General features: G+C 44.3%; 1 protein-coding gene across 1 annotated transcript in view; it reads left to right on the top strand.

Annotated features, from left to right (window-relative positions):
• The window catches only part of CPXM2 (carboxypeptidase X, M14 family member 2), a 122,404-nt gene that overhangs the window by 81,651 nt on the left and 21,204 nt on the right, over nucleotides 1–19,549 (top strand). The window contains exons 7-10 of the mRNA XM_044298374.1: nucleotides 12,288–12,438; nucleotides 13,320–13,408; nucleotides 13,908–14,031; nucleotides 18,702–18,898. Coding sequence (XP_044154309.1) covers nucleotides 12,288–12,438; nucleotides 13,320–13,408; nucleotides 13,908–14,031; nucleotides 18,702–18,898 — 561 coding nt within the window. The remainder of the gene's footprint in view (nucleotides 1–12,287; nucleotides 12,439–13,319; nucleotides 13,409–13,907; nucleotides 14,032–18,701; nucleotides 18,899–19,549) is intronic.

Below are 19,549 nucleotides of genomic sequence, written 5' to 3'. Positions count from 1 at the left end.
CTGACAGTGTGCCTGTGAGACCCAGCCTGCGGGACAGTATTGATTGTGGCATATAAGGGGTTAATCCACCGGCGTCTGCGTTTACAGCAATACAGGTGGATACAGCAGGGGCCCGGCTGTCAGTCACATACGAGCCCCTGCATTGATCAGGCATACACCGCTCCGGTGCCCGTCCGATCATCATGATATACTAGTACTTCAGTTTGCGTGGTCACTTCCCGCTGTGATGCACCAGTACATGATGTGTCGCCAAGGGGTTAAATGAAAAAGGAAAATGTTCCCATCTCTCTTGTTTATTTTAATCTGTTAATGTGAGAATAATAAACAAACAACTTTACAAATAAACATTTAACAAATAAATAAATAAATCAGTGGCCAATATAGCCGCCCTCCTTTTCAATACCAGTCATCAGCCTTCCATCTATGGAGTCTGTTAGTTTCTTAATCTGTTGACAATCAACTTTTTGTGCAGCAGCAACCACAACCTCCCAGACACTGTTCAGAAAGGTGGACTGTTTTCCTTCACAGTAAATTTCCCTTTAAGAAGCCCACAAGCTCTCAGTAGGGTTTTGCTCATGTGTGGAAGGGGCCGTGTCATTATTCTTTCATCTTTAGGGACTTTACTGGCTAGCCATGCGGTGGAGTACTTCGATGCATACGATAGGCAAGGGTCAGCAACCTTTGGCACTCCAGCTGTTGTAAAACTACAATTCACAGCATGCTCCATTAATTTCTATAGGATTTCTGAGAAGAGCAGAGCAATTATGCATGCTGGGAGCTGTAGTTTCACAACAGCTGGAGTGCCGGAGGTTGCCAATCCCCGGGATAGAGTATTGTCATGCATAAAAATCATGATTTTCTTAAAAGATGCAGTCTTCTAAAAACAGGCTGTAAATTTGGGAGTTGATTTTGAGCCCATCTTCAACATGAAAAGCTTCAACATGCTCATCTTTAACCCCTTAAGGACCCGCCTGCCATTTTTCACCTTAAGGACCCTGCCATTTTTCACCTTAAGGACCACTTTGTGTGATGTAAGGTGACAAAAAATGGCTTTTTGACACAGTTTTTATTTTTATTTTTTTACTGTGTTCACCTGAGGGGTTAGGTCATGAGATATTTTTATAGAGCAGGTCCTTACGGACGTGGCAATATCTAATATATATACTTTTTTTATTTAATTATGTTTTACACGATAATATCATTTTTGAAACAGAAAAAAACATGTTTTAGTGTCTCCATAGTCTGAGAGCCATACCGTATGTTTTTTTTTATTTTTTAGGTGATTGTCTTAGGTAGGGTATCATTTTTGCAGGATGAGATGACAGTTTGATTGGCACTATTTTGGGGTGCATATGACTTTTTGATTGCTTGGTTTTGCTTTTTTTGTGATTTAAGGTGACACAAAATGGCTTTTTGACACAGTTTTTTTTTTAGGTCAGGTAATATTGTTATACAGCAGGTCCTTACGGATGTGGCAATATCTAATATGTATACATTGTTTTATTTATTTAAGTTTTACACAATAATATCATTTTTGAAACAAAAAAATAAAATCATGTTTTAGTGTCTCCATAGACTGAGAGACATTGTTTTTTTTTTATTTTTTAGGCGATTGTCTTAGGTAGGGTATAATTTTTGTGGGATGAGACGACAGTTTGATTGGCACTATTTTGGGGTGCATATGTCTTTTTGATCGCTTGCTTTTACACTTTTTGTGATGTAAGGTGACAAAAAATAACTTTTTTGACACCGTTTTTATTTTATCATTTTAACGGTGTTCACTTGAGGGGTTAGACCATGTGGTATTTTTATAGAGCAGTATGTTACAGATGCGGTGATACCTAATGCCTACTTTAAATTTTTTTTTTACATTTAACACAATAAAAGCATTTTTCAAACAAAAAAAAAATCATGTTTTAGTGTCTCCATAGTTTGAGAGCCATATTTTTTTTATTTTTTGGGAGATTGTCTTAGGTAGGGTCTAATTTTTTGCGGGAAAAGGACGCTTTCTTTTTTTAACTTGAAACTTTTAATTTTTTTGTAACACTTTAGTTTTTTTTTACTTCTTTTTTCACTTTATGTTTTGTCCCACTCTGGGACTTCAACTTTTGTGGGTCTGATCCCCTTTACAATGCATTACATTGGCTGTAAGTGTATTACTCACTGTGTTTTCACCAATGCTGGCGCATACAGCAGGGGTCCGGCTATCAGTGACTGCCGGACCCCTGCCGCTGATCAGGTGGGCGCAGCTCCTGCACTGCCGCGGTCAGCGCTGACCGCTGCACATGCGGGATCCTTATGTCATGGGCACCAGTGCCTTACATGTACGGAGTGGGTCCTTAAGAGGTTAATAATACCAGTACCCCACCTCCACCTTGCTGGCGTTGAAGTGGAGCTTTGTGCCCATTACTTATCCAGCCATGGGCCCATCCATCTTGTCCGTCAAGAGTCACTCTCATCTCATCAGCAATTTGGCGAGAGAGAAAAGAGAGGGGAGAGGCGCTCATAGGGTGGAGGGTAGCGGTTGTGTTGTTTTGCGTAATTGCGTACGCAAAACAACACAACCGCTACCCTCCACCCTATGAGCGCCTCTCCCCTCTCTTTTCTCTCTCGCCAAATTGCTGTATATTCCTGACTCTGTCAGGACCAAGGCCTCAAATACCTTTGGCCTGGGAGTACAGCGGCTCTAGGTTCCCCGTGGCATTCACCCACCTTGACAAACTTGAACGCCCACCATGGACTACTGCTCTAAGAGAATCCAACAACGAACCAAATTGATATCGATCTGGACAAATAATGGAGCAACTACTGAACACACACAGTGCGTAGAGACTCCAACAAAGACGACGCCAAAGATTGAAAGTAGAGACCTTCTCCACTTATTCTTTGGTTTGGAAAAATTACTAAAAGAGGAAATCCAGCACCATTTAGACTGGTTACTCCTCGAAATCTACCTCAAAGAGAACCTCGTCCCGAGAGGTCTCAGACTGAGGTTCAGAAGCAGTTTCGCAAACGACCCCTTTTTTTCTAAAGAATGGGATGAATACCTACTGAAATGCGCACGCGGCATGCTCATCATGCTATTGACAAAAAGAAAAAAACTCTGTGAAATCCTTAAGGCACAAATTGAAGAATCAGCAGCCACCCTAACTCAGTATGCCACTTACATAGATTTCACCAAATACGACCGATCCATCACCACAAGAGTACTCCAATACGAGAAAGAAACACTAGATAGCAAACTCTCAAAACTTGATCGCGATAGAACTGACTTTAGCACCAACAATATCCATTTTTGGCTCAATGGATCAGACAGCCACCCACTGCCCACCGCACACAACCAACATGCCCCAACAATGCAACCGCCGAGAACCACCACAGACAAGACCAGTGACGGTCAACCCCGCAAACATACACAACACACCAGATCCCCAAGAGCTACACATTCCAGAAACCACTCCCCCTACCCCTCCAGTAAACATTATAAACACCACCCCACCAACAAACGGTATCAAAGGAACACGTTCCACAACAGCCATAGGTTCAAACCTCCCATCACACACAACAAACCCAATCATGAAGCTAGGGAGGCCCACAAACCCCCCCCCCCCCCAAGACATCACCCTCACCACCTCCAAACCCCACATCCACTAAACACTCCACACCACCATTGATCTACCAGACCAGTCACCCCACAGCACTACAGCCCCTCCGAACACCTCCAAACACACACCAAAAGGCCCCACAGACCCGAGCCAGAAACCCACCTCCATAAAATGGTTCATTCCCAATGACCACGGCCCAACCCCGCCTCCGGACCTTCATCACCTATCCAACAATCGCCTACATTTCCCCCCCCACCACATTTTGTCCTCCCCCCACTCCCAGCCCTATGCCCACCACCGACCTCCTACCACGGACTCCCGAACACGCCACCACAACACTCGACCACTCTGCTCTCTTTGAAGATTCCCTTATCACCATCCATAACCACAGCAATCTTGGTACTATGGAACCCCCGGACCACCAACAGAACTGCTCCTCAATCACTGTCCACAACACCAGCAACCAGGATATCACCGCATCAGTCCACCAACATTCATCATCTTTTTTACCCCTCCCCGGGGCCCTGACCCCGGAAGCAACATATGCCTTGCGGCATCCGTCAGGGACAACCATGATCACCGATTTCTTCAGACCAGTCCCAAACAGAGGAATAAAAAGACAAATAAACCTAGAAGAGGACGACGAGGAGGAAGAGGCAGAACAACAACAGAAAGAAAAGAAAACTGGGGCAATCCAGAAACAGACCCCAAATCAGCTAAGTCCCAAACGGAACAAAACGAAACATCAGTGAGGATCTTCAACCTCTCATCGCACAAACCCAATGAAGCGGAAATAAGCCTGCTACAAAAAGGGTTGTCATTTTGCCCAAGCGGAAAATTCAATGAATTTGATCTATTCGTTGACCTCAATTCCTATATTCGGAAACTAACATTAGCTAGGCACTTCGAAATCCAGTCCGCAAAACCAAAAATCGCCAAACCAAGTAGCACCGATAATGCACAACCTGACGAAATCATAAGAGCCATCGCCACAGGACTGAAACCCAAATCCACTTTCAACCCGATATACCATAGGGGGAGCCACATCGAAACCTTCTCTGCACTCGTAACAAAGGACCTTAGAACCATTAATAAAAATCTTAATACAACAAATAACCTAAACAAAAAAGAAAAAATCGCCCTCAAAGAGCTAATGGATAATAACAGCATCATCATCAGAAATGCTGATAAAGGAGGCGGCATCGTGATCCAGGACCGCGAGGATTATTTGGCCGAAGCACAAAAAATCCTAGGAGACAAAAACTACTATGAAATCCTATCCCACAACCCGATAAAGGAAGACACCAAAAAACTATTGGGTCTTCTGGAAAAAGCAGAATCACAGGGAATATTAACCAAAAAGGAAAAAGAATACATTACCATAGACCACCCGAACCTGGCACTTTTTTACCATCTACCAAAAGTACATAAATCCACCCACAATCCGCCAGGGAGACCGATCATATCTGGCATCTCCTCACTCACATGCAATTTATCACACTACATCGACATTTTTCTACAGAAATATGTCATCCAACTACCCTCCTACCTGAAGGACTCCGCCACTCTAATCACCTTGCTCAAAAGGGTACATTGGAAAAAATCATACATTTGGGCCACACTTGACGTAGCCTCATTATATTCCAACATCCCACATAATACAGGGATAGACGCCATACGGCAGTACCTACAACAAGACACGAACCTGCCAACCTCACAGGGACAATTCATTCTGGACGGCATCGACTTCATTCTCAAACACAACATCTTCAATTTTGAGAACAAAATCTACAAGCAGACCAGAGGGACCGCTATGGGGACGCGATTCGCGCCCAGCTTCGCGAACCTGTACATGGGAATCTTCGAAAACCAATTCATCTACAACAAACACCCTTGGCAAGACAAACTAGTCTTCTACAAAGGTTATATCGATGACTTGCTTTTGATCTGGGATGGCAGCCTAGAAGAGGCCAACAATTTCACCACCCACCTAAACAAAAATAACTTCAACCTCACCTTTACAGCCAACTATTCCGAAACATCTATAGAATACCTGGATCTAGTCCTATCCACTAAGGAAAATATCATCGAAACAAAGACCTTTTTTAAAAAAGTAGATGGAAACAGTTATCTGGACTACAGGAGCGCACACCACAAAAAGTGGAAAAATAACATCCCATTCAGCCAATTCAAGCGGATCCGTCGAAATTGCACAAAGGATGAAGACTTCAAACTACAAAGCCAGGTAATTGAAAAAAGATTCCGCAACAAAGGATACCCATGCGGCGTCGTCAAAGCAGCACTACGGCAGGCACAGAAATACACCCAGGAGGACTGCCTACCATCAGAAACAAAACCACCAATCACCAAACCAAGTGATCCAGATACCACCAAAAAATACAAGACATCCTTCATAACCACATTCAATACCAACCACACGACCCTGAGAAATATACTGAAGAAACACTGGCAGATACTACAAGCGGATCCCTTCCTAACGAAACATATACGACCAGAACCACACATAACGTTCAGAAGAGCCCAAACAATCAAAAATCTCATCGCCCCTAGTCGCCTGCGCACTCAGAAAAAACATCCCCCAGCCATTTTGAGCCTTTTTCTCAAAATGCTGGGAAGTTATAAATGCGGACACCAAAGATGTAAGTGTTGTCTGAACATCTCAAATCGGACCACCAAGTTCTCCAGTAATGTAACAGGAGAAAATTTTGAAATAAAGCACTTCCTAAACTGTTCATCAACATACATCATTTATTTATTGGAATGCAGCTGTGGATTACAATACGTTGGCCGGACCACCCTCACTCTGAGAGAGAGAGGATGAACAAACACCGTTGGAACATCACGAACGGCTTCCTCAAACATGGAGTATCCCGACATTTCCTGCAGGCACACAACAAGGATACAGGAGACCTCTCCCTACTACCCATTGAAGAAATCCCAGCCACCCATGGTAACCGCTACCAGAAATTGAGGAGAAAAGAAATGTACTGGATATTCAAACTACAAACCATAGAACCATACGGCCTAAACGAATCGCTAGAAACCAACTGCTTCTAAAACCCAGATTGCCTAAACGAACTGTTAGAAACCAACTGCATCTAAATAAACCCGGATCCCTGCCCTTCAAATCACACCACGCACTCTGCCACGCACCACTCCATATTGTTTCACACACACCACTGCCCTTTCCTTCACTGCCCCCCCTCCACCCCCATCCACTCCCCTTTCCCCATCTTCAATCATCTTACCCCACCATGTCAAACCCCCGCCGTGCCCACCACCTCTAGCACCCACAGCACTCACGTTCCCACCTCTCCTTTCCCACCCACCTTACCACCATCCATCCCAATAATTCCCCCCCCTTCTCTCTACCACCACCTCCCGTCTGCCCACCTGCCAACTACCGCGCCATTCTAGGTCATATACATGCCTCAAACCAGCCACCCTAGTACACTCCCCACCCTATTTCATATGAATCAAACCAGCCACAACACACCAGCCCCTTCATCACATCACATCCCATCAAAACACCCCATCACAGCCACCCCATCAAAACACCCCATCAACACATAACATTACACAGCACCAGCCCCCTCATTTCCCCTCCCCCCCCCGTGCTGCCAACATAACACATTACACTGTCCACCACTCATCACATTACACATTCCCCTACTGCCCAGCGCCTGCCGAGCAGCACTCAAGGACGTCACAACCCCGCCCCCAGCACACCAGCTGATCGGCACAACAACCAAGGACGCCGCTCCCCCGCCCCCTAGCACACCAGCTGATCGGCGCAGCAACACCAGTAGCCTTCCCGCCTGACGTCACCACCACGCCCCAGTATGACGTCACAACCCCGCCCCCGCCACCCGAACTCAAAAATCGCGCGCTCAGGTACATGGAGAGCGGCGTTTCCAGCACAACCAGACGCTCCAGGTAAGAGGCAGACAGCAACAGCGTTTGCGATGTCCACATCCCCCACTGCACCCCTAATAACTTGGTCAGCCTATCCAACCACCATGCGGGGCCACATTCCACCAGCGCAGTTCACAACCCCCACCATTATATAGGATATCCATCCTCCTCCCTCCAGCACCATCAAAATACCACCACACACTGCACCCACCCTTCTCATCACCACCGGCCACCCGCCCCCTTCATTATATTACCCCCACCTTCTTTATTACCCCCACAGCCATATTCCAACACAACACACTACATCACATTGCACTGCACTATATTTGTCTTGTTCCCCCCCCCCCAACCTGCCATCTGTCATATTCCCTCGCCCCCCCCCCCCTCAGTTCTATCACCACACACACAGACATCATCATGCCCCTTTGCCCAGTGTCCGTCTTCTCATTTGTTGTGTTTTTATTCCCACAGCCATCTGGCCAGTCTCTCTGCTGACGCCCGATTAAGGTAAACCCCCAACCCCCCCCCCCCCCACAACTACATTCCACCTAATACCGTCACAACACACACACACACCACCTTCCCAATACCGCACTAGGGACACCAGCTTTCACACGCTATATACATTCACTCATCCCATAACCACAGTCCTCCTGAAACATACTTTAGCACACAATCTTTTATGCCAGCAGAAATAATAGACACACCTGGGCCCAAAAGTGACCTCATACGCGGACCACTGAATACTTACCGACTTCCTTCGCTTTTAATCAACTGCTGCTGCTGTTACTGACATTTGCATTTTTTATTTCTCTCTGCAAACTACAGATCTTATTATTGCCTTTATCATCATTATTATATATATAAATAACTTTTTTTTTTTTTTGTATATAAATATGCACATTTTAACGCTTAAAGGCACGCGCACAAACTCTCTAAATATTCCACTGTTTAATGCATGTCCACACCCATCTAACCAGGTGGGGATACATCTTTTGCCTCCGGCATTTTTTTTCTTTTATACCCTTGTTTTAGACTTGATAAAGGAGTTATAAACTCCGAAACGCGTTGTCTACTGAACAATAAAAACAGCTATTTCACCAAAGTCTACTGTCTGAGGTCGTCCTTTTGTGCGCCAAACAAATACCCTACTGTGTGCATTCGCACACAAACCAGCAACTTCTCATCTCATCAGTCCACAAAACCTTTGAAAAATCAGTCTTCAGATATTTCTTGGCCCATTCTTGATGTTTCAACTCATGTGTCTTGTTCAGTGGTCTTTGGGTTTCAGGCTTCCTTACTTTGGCCATGTCTCTGAGCACTGAACACCTTCTACTTCTGGGCACTCCAGGGAGGTTGCAGATCTGGAATATGACAGCACTGGAGGATAATGCCTTCCTGGTCACGTCATGTTTGATTCTTCTCAAATCTTTGCTAGTTAATTTGCATCTTTTTTTCTCACCGCGTTTCTTGTGACCCTGGTGACTATTTGCAACAAAACCTTTGATGGTTCTGTGATCACGCCCCAATATCTTAGCAGCTTCAAGAATGCTGTGTCCGTCTGAAGGACTTTTAACAATTTTTGACTTCTCAGAGTTAGCTAAATCTCTTTTTTGTCCATTTTGTTCCTCCAGCAAAATCTACAGTATCTATCTATTTGTCCATCTTTATCTATCTACAGATGCAGCTAAGCTAAACACGATGGTTAACGCATTAAGTAAAGGATGGCAGGAAAAGATAGCTAACTTTTCAGTGGATTCCAATGGCTTTTGTGACGAGATAACACTGTGCCATATGTTATCAGAGTCAAGTTTAGCTCGGCTACATCTGTATCTATCCTACTACTAGTAATCTATAACACACCTTATTGTTTTATTCTATATATTACCTACAGAATAATTTTACTACTCGCCTTTACACAGAAGTGGTTAATGTTATTTCATCCTAAATGCTGAATGGAATTTAGAAAAAGCCCTCAGAAAAACCACAATCCCCGCCAAGTTTCATTTGGAAGCAAGACTATTTCCATAAACCTTCAATTTCTGCGGTTTTACTAGAAATGGTTGAGTTCAGAAAATCTTATATCCTGAAAGATTTACAGATAGGATAAACATGGTTGTCATGTCAGCCATTAAAAAATCCCTCAACACATATGAAATACATAAACCGGACTGAAATTAGCCGAGATGCATGATCCATGCTTCACTGCAGCTAATTACTGGGGAACTTCTGAAGAACATTGCTGAAAGAAGTAGTAATTGCTTTTTTTCCAGGAGTATTTGATCATAAGATGAAGGAAGAGATTAATCAGAATTTTACTGCCATACTACTGGATGGCCAATGTATGTGGGGACAGTGGATGTTTTTTCACTCCACTGTTGGGTGCACACACCATGATTTTGCCTTACATTCCTAAGGCATCTAAGGGCTCATTCACACTTGTATGGAGCCTAGTCATCAGTGCAAGGAGCCTGTATGTCTTCTTAGTAACACCTGCAACGTGCCACCCAACCAAGGCCGATTGTGTCCCAAGTTTTTAGGAATGCCGAGTGGTGGTGCGGTCGTCTTAGTTTTGTGTGTCATGGTGCTCCTACCTGGATACTGTTGCTCCCCAGGGTTAGGCTCCATAGCAATAAAGGGGGTCCCCTATCTTGACTCATCTGATTCCAAATCTAGACTAGAACCTAGAATGACTATAGCTTCCTGCAACCCCTCCCTTGGTAGGAAGCAGGACAAGCCCACTTCAATGGAATGGTAAGTTCCATTCTATCTAAAGATCTGTCTCTGCCAGATACACTGCCACCTGCTGGATAACCAGACACAGTGCATGTAATACAATACATAAGTTACATAGAAATGTTATTAAGGCACAATATCAAAGGACATGAAATTAAATACAACTATGACATTATTGTTAGCCATTAGAGATAGTAGCAGGGTGAAGGAATGGTAGTGCCCGCTCTGGGGTACTACACACCCATTTATGGGAAGACTTACATAAGTCCTGTCCATTATTGGCACAGGACAGCCTGAATTTGCCTGTCTCTGAAAATTAGGGACATTCCCTGGAATGTCACAAACGTTGACAACTGTGCTTTATTGTAGCACTTAGGGCTCTTTCACACTTGCGTTCTTTTCTTCCGGCATAGAGTTCCGTCGTCGGGGCTCTATGCCGGAAGAATCCTGATCAGTTTTATCCTAATGCATTCTGAATGGAGAGAAATCCGTTCAGGATGCATCAGGATGTTTTCAGTTTCGGAACGGAACGTTTTTTGGCCGGAGAAAATACCGCAGCATGCTGCGCTTTTTGCTCCGGCCAAAAATCCTGAAGACTTGCCGCAAGGCCGGATCCGGAATTAATGCCCATTGAAAGGCATTGATCCGGATCCGGCCTTAAGCTAAACGTTGTTTCGGCGCATTGCCGGATCCGACGTTTAGCTTTTTCTGAATGGTTACCATGGCTGCCGGGACGCTAAAGTCCTGGCAGCCATGGTAAAGTGGAGCGGGGAGCGGGGGAGCAGCATACTTACCGTCCGTGCGGCTCCTGGGGCGCTCCAGAGTGACGTCAGGGCGCCCCAAGCGCATGGATCACGTGATCGCATGGCACGTCATCCATGCGCATGGGGCGCTCTGACGTCACTCTGGAGCGCCCCGGGAGCCGCGCGGACTGTAAGTATACTGCTCCCTGCTCCTACTATGGCAACCAGGACTTTAATAGCGTCCTGGCTGCCATAGTAACACTGAAAGCATTTTGAAGACGGATCCGTCTTCAAATGCTTTCAGTACACTTGTGTGTTTCCGGATCCGGCGTGTAATTTCGGCAAGTGGAGTACACGCCGGATCCGGACAACGCAAGTGTGAAAGAGGCCTTATCCGGCTCTGTACAGAACATGTTTAAAATATGGCCATGTGCATTTATAATCATTACTGGATATGAATGGCCCTAAAATGATAAGTTTAGAACATTTATAGAAATTTTTTTCAGCCACATTTAATTGTGGTCAAATGTTTGCCGGTACTCAATACCTAGTAATTATGACTCAATTACTCAATTTGCACCCAAAAAAACTGGTGTACATCCTTGCACTACATGTATGTGCAGTTTGATACAATTTTTTTAGCCAAATCCAGGAGTGAATCCAGCAGAAAGGATAAGTACTGTATAAGTCCTTCTATTATAAGTTATTCCATATTATTTCCCATTCTTTCTGGCTTTTGCTAAAAAAACTGCATCAAAAATTGGCACAAAACTAGCCTTTTTCCAAATAATGCAGTATGTGAAACTACCTGTAGACCAAAGACGTAGCATAAGGAAAATACATGTCTATTCATAGTCGAAATGCAACATATCTATGTGAGCTACTATGATAAATCTGACGCCCCTTCCATCTACCTAGTCTAATTTAAAGCTACGGCTTCACATCAACATGATAAGAGAGAATGTGGTCGCATTGTGACCTGCAAGTTGTCACGACTGACAGCAGGTTTGAGTTTCTGGTGATGCATGGTGCTGAAAATAATTCTTAAGCTGGTCAGACCTACAGTATATCGGTCCTGGATGCCTGAGAAGTGAGAATAACTGGTTCAGGTGGACTACACATTGATGACAAGTGGGTTTCCTTCTGATACGATATGTGTGTGATGATCGACCATGTGTCAAGCGTATGAAACCAACTACGGTAATTATGTTCAGCCTTTCCTGCCTTCGTTTTCTGCATTATAATTCCATATTTTCTATGTTTATAGATTTTTTCAGGGAATAGCGAGAAGGAAATTCCAGTCCTGAATGAGTTCCTAGAGCCCTTGGTGGGCCGCTATATTCGGATCAATCCACGCTCGTGGTACGAAGAAGGCAGCATATGTATGAGGATGGAAATACTTGGATGTCCTTTGCCAGGTTAGTCAACACTAGAGAATACAATCCTTTACATTGTCTATGTACTGTAATTTGCAAAAATATATTTTCAGACTTTTGAAAATTATTAATATTCTTCTGTAATAAGATAGATTGAATTTAAAAACTGTGATTCACACCATATAAAATGTGATAGTCCATGTCTACTTTAAATATCAGATTTATCTGATTGGTTGGAGTCCGACACCCGGGACCTCCACGATCAGCTGTTTGAGAAGCCGTCGGCACTCGCTGTATCGCCAGGGCCTTCTTACAGCTTTGCCTAATCCATGTGACGTCACGTTCATCATTCACATGGCCTAGGTCCAGCTCAAGCCCATTGAAGTGAATGGGGCTGAGTTGCAATACCAAGCACATCCACTATACAATGTACGGCGCTGTGCTTAGCGAGCTGAGAGAAGGCCGAATCGCTACTGCCTTCTCAAACAGCTATCGGACCCCCACCGATCAGATGCTGATGACCTATCCAGAGGATAGGTCATCATTTAAAAAATCGCTGAAAAAAACCTTTAATATTGACAGCTCTGTTTTCCCTCTCAGCCATGACCCCCTGCATTGTGGTCCAAGTAAAAGAGGAAGCTGCTAAAATGGAGAAGAGCTCTCAGTAATATCAGTATTATGTGAAAAGTGCATACTGGGCAGGGTGGGTAGAACAGGAAGTCAGTGCATTGGGGATTCAGCCAATAGCTGCAGAGCAGGAAGTGATGTCAGAGGAGGTGTCATCATATTGACAACTTCTGCTGTACAGAGCAGTAGAATCAGCAGCAGCAGTTATTGTTGCCTGAAATTCATATACGAGGAAGCACCATGATATGTCATATTTTTTGCAGTTAATAACAATATCCCTGTTATATTATACCTAGACCCCAATAATTATTATTACAGAAGGAATGAGCTGACAACATCCGACAACCTGGATTTCCAACATCACAATTACAAGGAAATGAGACAGGTATGGGCCGGAAGAATTGCTATTTTTTTTAATTTATATTTAGTTAATGGATGCTTTATGCACATTGGAGAAGAGTTATTAAGACTGGGATTGCTGGAGTGACTTTCGCCATATTTTTTAAAAGAAGCACACCTCTTAATAAATTGGTGCATGTGGGACTGTCAGAAAATGAAATCCATGCTTGCTACGAGCAGACGTAGATTTGTTCCATCAGCTTTACTATTTGTTGGCTTTAGAATAAAGAATTCTAAAAATTTTTAGTCCATGCCCCTCCTGGTAACCCATGCCCACTTGTTTCTACTTTTGGTGAGCAAGGTATAAAAAGTAAGATTTTTGGTGGAATATGTTACTTTTATTACACCAAATGATATAAAAAAAACTAAAAATTGGTGAAATATCGCAACTTTGAAACAGGTAAATCTTTGTTCTGATGGATTGTGTGTTTTAGGGACGATCTATGTGTTTTGCTGATTTTTTTCATTCTCATTTTTTGTTTCAGCTGATGAAAGTGGTGAACGAGATGTGCCCTGATATCACGCGTGTGTATAACATTGGTCGCAGCCATGAGGGACTGAAGCTGTACGCCATGGAGATGTCTGATAAACCCGGGGAGCACGAAGTTGGTTAGGAGAATAAACACCCTCTATGTATGTCCTGCACCTTCCTGCCTGTCTCTTCTACAACCGCTTTCAGTCTGGTCATCTGGTTTGGCTTTGAAGTTTCGATTTCGATAGGGGAGACTTGGCAATAGGGGTCATGATTGAGTCCAATAAAAAAAAAAAATAATCTCCTACAATGTACATGAACTTTTATCACAATACACATTAGATAAATCTGATGATTTGGTGGAACCAGCAGACCATCAAATGTGTAGGGTGGTCTTCTGACTCTCGATTGACGACAGATGTCAAGGGAAAGAATGGTCAGGCACGTTGAATTATAACATGACCGATTCTTTGTTCTGAAGGGAGATAGACCACTGCCAGAGGAGTCTGGTAGAAGCTTCCCCTGTCGACAGCATATGCATGCTTGGGGTGGGGATAGACAAGCCGAATGGGTATCATAATACCCATTATATGGTCTGCAGATGCCATGAGCGGTTTCAATCTGCCAGCAAAGTCTTATGTGGATGATGGTTTTATAGGGATTTTCCAGTTTGCATCAACATCCTTTAAAGTAATAATTTATGAAGGTTGCTGTAATTTTGTAATGTATTTCTTTTAACTTTATTGCTCCTATCTTCCGTTCTGGGCTGTGGTCACATGACCGTGTCCATGCAGCTCTTTCTTATATCCTGTGATGTTATGTCCATGGGCGGGGCAGTGACAGGGGGGTGTCTATGTGACTAGATGGGTGGGAGGATCTATATACTAGCTGGGTGCTGTTAGGGGCAGAGCTGGAGCTGGGGTAGAGGAAGGAGAAGTGCATCATGGGTTTGGTTGACTACAGCAACAGGAAGTTCTACCTGCAGGATGTATCCAACCAGAGGGATTGGTTTGCATGCTGAAAATTGATCAGGAGAGTGCAATTCTTTTTGAAAAGCACGGGGAAGATGTAAATGACCATATCTGTTAGAAGCCATACCCATCCTGGAAAACACCTTTAAGCCGGCCATACAATCTTTCAGGTGAGCATGTATGGGTTCTGAATGGACAGAGCCATCACTAGAAACCTCTGGTGGTGGCTTACTTGATGAGAAATAAAGGCTTGGACATGTTGAAAGATAACTGCCCAATCCTTATGACCCTGAACTAAGACTATAATCTAATGTGTGTGGCCAACTTTACACAGAGCATAAACCTTAGCTTGTCGGCAGATTCTGGTGATGTCCTCAGCACTGGATGACACTCAGTGTGAAAGAGTCCGACTGTCGCCCGGTGTCTGACAGAGAAAATACATTTGCATTTAATATACCTGATCCTCCATTTAAGGGTCCATCCAGACGACCGTAGGGTTCAGTGCCCGTATTGCAGCTCACAAAAGGACACCAGCCGCGTGCACTCCGTCATGTGGATGCCGACCCATTGACTTGAATGGATCCACAATCTTCAATATACGAAAACAGATAGGACATCTCCTACCTTTTGCAGAATGGAGGCACAGTTGGGAAGCCCACAGAAACACTTGGAAGCGCTTCCGTGGGCTTTCAGGTCCGTGCCTCCGCCGTATTTTGCAGATCGCAGACCCATTCAAGTCAATGGGTCCGCATTCGCAACCAGAGTGCAATGGATTGCAAATTGCGGTCCACAGCACGGGCACAAGCACTTACGTTTGTCTGAATGGACCCATAACCAGTTACATATACCAATCACCCAATGGCAATAGCCATGCCGATCCCTACATTTCTTCTAGCTAGAGTACAGGCAGTTGCACTGTGTCTGGACACATAACTACTGTGAGTGCCTTTTTTAGGACTGAAGGGAACTGGGTGATGGAGTTCAATAGGCAAATGCCCCTATGTCCCACCCCTGAGGTCCGTTGCTGTGGTTTACCCATGCGACACGGCCCCTAAAGATCTCTACAGACAAGTTAATGACAATATTCCTTCCGTTGACGGTTGGTCAGAATTATCATCAATCACTGCTTTCATAAAATCGCCAATTCTCCCCTGGATCTGATTTTTTTTTCACGTGGTTCCTTCATACTTTATCTGTGCTGTTACATCCTCTTCTCTTTGCTTATGTCTGTGTTATAATTTTCTGACCTGACATGTGCCAATCTAAGGCCTGTTTCACACTGGCATTTACTCGTTCTGGCAGGCTGCTACGCAGCAATTTTTGTCCGGCCTCCTCTCAGCATATTTGCCGTGCTGTGGCCGGATCTACGCCGCTCCCCATTATAGTGAATGGGGCTGGGCGGACTTCTGGCAGCTCGCGGATGTACACTGTAGTTACGGATCCGGCAGGGGAACGAGTAACGCCAGTGTGAAAGTAGTCTAAGAAAATGATGTGTAGCTTCTATTGGATGGGATTGGAGCTTAACTCTATGAACTCAGCATTTTCTTCATTATGTCATGTTTTTGATGCCAGTTAAAAAGTTTGTATGAGATTAGAACGAGTCTCTGCTTTAGGCCTTATGCACACGGCCATTGTTTTGGTCCGCATCCGAGCCGCCAAAACTGCGACTCGGATGCGGACCCATTCACTTCAATGGGACCACAAAAGAGGCGGACAGCACTCTGTGTGCTGGTTTACGAATAGTCGGGCGGCACTGCGTGAAGGTATGGGTGCGCGGTTAGCGGACGTCACTCCGGATGATTAAATGAAGGAAGAGACCGGCACTCCTTGGTACTGCAATTATATTGGGTTTATTCGCCACTCATAGAAGAGATGACACGCGTTTCGACATATGCAAGTGCCTTTATCAAACAATGCTCACATTGCTTTGATAAAGGCACTTGCATGTGTCGAAACGCGCATCACCTCTTCTATGACTGGCGAATAAACCCGATATAATTGCAGTACCAAGGAGTGCCAGTCTTTTCCTTCATTTAAGCACTCCGTGTGCTGTCTGCATCCGTTGCCCTGTTCCGTTGCCCCGCAAAAAAAATATAACATGTTCTATTCTTGTCCGTTTCGCGGACAACAAAAGGCATTTCTACAATGGGCCGCCTATTCCGTTCCGCAGATTGCGGAAGGCACACGGACGGCTTCCGTTTTTTGCGGATCTGCGGTTTTCGGACCGCAAAAAACGGCACGGTCATGTGCATGAGGCCTTATCCTCAAGAACAGCACCACTTTTGTCTATTGGAGGTGCCTGGTATTGCAAAATATGACAGTGGACAAAAACACCCTTCTTTGTTTTCTAGTCTCATAAACCCCTTTAAAAAATTGAAGAGGCATCAGTGTAGCTTTTCTATTAACTATTTTTGGTGGAAGAAAATAGAAATTAATAGAAAAATTGTGCTTCTCCTTCTTGTAATTACTTTTCAGTCGGTGAGGGCAGCACGACCTTCGAATTGATAAAAGCAGCATGTTTTTATCTGTGTCGTGCCTGCGCTTGCACAGCTTCTACGCTTCAGCTGATTACCGCGGTGGGTGCTATTGCACGTAGCATTTTTGTAAATGCCTTTGAAAAAAAATACCGTACATGTACAGATGTAGCAAGCACCAAAATCAGTGGGTTAGCGTTAGCGCATACTAACTCAATACCAACATTAAGCTTTAGAAACTTTGCACATAGTTAAACTCCGCCAGTGCAATAAGCTTGTGTGATAACGCGCCAGGTATGACTTTAATGCTGGATGTAAAAATGCCAGAATTTTCAACCATTCTCACACTTTTACATGCAGTTTCCTTAAAAAAAAATGAGTTTTCAAATGCATAAAAAAATGCTAGGTGTCTTAGCAACCTAAAGCCCCCTTTAGGCTCAGGATCCTTCCGGTGTGGTGCACAAAAATCTGGGGGGAGGGAACTGAAGCTAGAACTGATCCCATAGTTCTCTATGGGATTGTTCATATTGATCGGGTGCATCACTTGTGATGCCGATGTCAAATAGCACAGGACAGAAAAACGCTGCATTATCCTGTTTGGAGCTATCAGCTGGGAGATGCCGGATCTGTGCACCAAGTGCCCATACATCTCCTAAACAAAACAAAAAAACTGATGTATGACAGAGCCGATGAAGAGATGACCATGCAGGAACGTGACCCTGTCAATCAAGGATTGGGAGGAGCTGGCAGAGGAGCAACGGTGCACAGAGTGGCTTGGGCCCACCCTCAGTGCACTTAACTGGTCATTTACATAAGGATTGCAAGTAATTTTTCTCCAGAGTGAAGCAACAGATCACTCAGTGAAACACGTTCAGCTGAGCTAGCCCCACGAGATAGTGACGGGCATTTACTAGAGTGTTTACACCACTAGAGTGTTTTTCCTAAAAGGTGCGACCACAGGGCGCAGTCCTGATCCTTTCAGGCTGCAGCCCGTTGCGGTCAAGAACTTAGGCGGCAGCTGCCTAAAATTTGTCCAATGAAGACCACACTGTATAGCCGTTCTAAATTCTTAATGGTCGTGTGGTATTAAAGGTGTGAGTCTTCATTAAACATCAGGTTCTTGACCGCAGCTGGCCAGGACCTGAACGGATCACAACCATGCCTTGTGGTCATACTCTTATCCTTCTAGACAACACCTCTAACCAGCAAACACATAGTAGAGTAAGAAGAATCACTAATTATTACTGAAACATATAGCTTGCTCTAGTCTGTACGAGGTGGTCTGGTACACCTCCATATATCTTCTTGTGTTGTGTGTGATCATGGACCGCTGTTGCGGTGTCTCTCTTTCCATCGATCCAGGAGAACCTGAATTCCGATACATGGCTGGAGCCCATGGAAATGAAGTCCTAGGACGTGAACTTATTCTCTTGCTGATGCAGTTCATGTGTCAGGAGTACCTGGCAGACAACAAACGTATCAGACATCTGATCACCAATACACGTCTCCATTTCCTTCCATCTGTGAACCCAGATGGGTACGAGAAGGCTGCTGAACTGGTGAGCGGTAATATCTGGGTACACAATGAATTAAAGGGAAAGTTCAATCTTTGGGTGGACTTCACCATGATCTTCGTACCTTGAGAGTTGGAGTTATTGGCATCCACAGTCACTAAGGGTCTTTTTGGGGTGCACTTTTTTGGGGTCAGTTTCTCCTAAGGCGAGAATGTTGCACCATTCTGAAGGGAGTCAAGAAAATAAGAGTTGTAGTTTTGCAACAGCTGGAGCGCCACAGCTTAGGAAACACTGTTGTAATGTCTTACAACTGTAGGGAACATTTATCAAATGTGTTATGCTAGTTTTTTGGCCTAAAAATTTTGCAATTGATGGCAACATTTTCCAACATTTGGCTGCCTGTGCCACTTTCAGAAGTGGAGTAAGAGTTTTCCTCATAGATCACTTTTTTGCCTCCTTTATTATTTGCAACTTTTTAAAAAGTCATAACTCCAAGCCAGGCATCCCCTAGGCGCACTTTTACATAGGCTTCTTTCACACTTGCGGCAGAGTAATCCGGCAAGCAGTTCCGCCGCCGAAACATATGCCTACTGATGGCATTTGTAAGACTGATCAGGATCCTGATAGGTCTTAAATACGCCTGATCAGTCAGAAAAATGCATTGAAATGCCGGATCCGTCTTTCCATTGTCATCCG

The sequence above is a fragment of the Bufo gargarizans genome, chromosome 6, assembly GCF_014858855.1.
Source record: "Bufo gargarizans isolate SCDJY-AF-19 chromosome 6, ASM1485885v1, whole genome shotgun sequence".
In the NCBI taxonomy this organism is placed as follows: domain Eukaryota; kingdom Metazoa; phylum Chordata; class Amphibia; order Anura; family Bufonidae; genus Bufo; species Bufo gargarizans.
The sequence above is the reverse complement of the archived record's forward strand: the minus strand, read 5'-3'. Positions and strand labels throughout refer to the sequence as shown.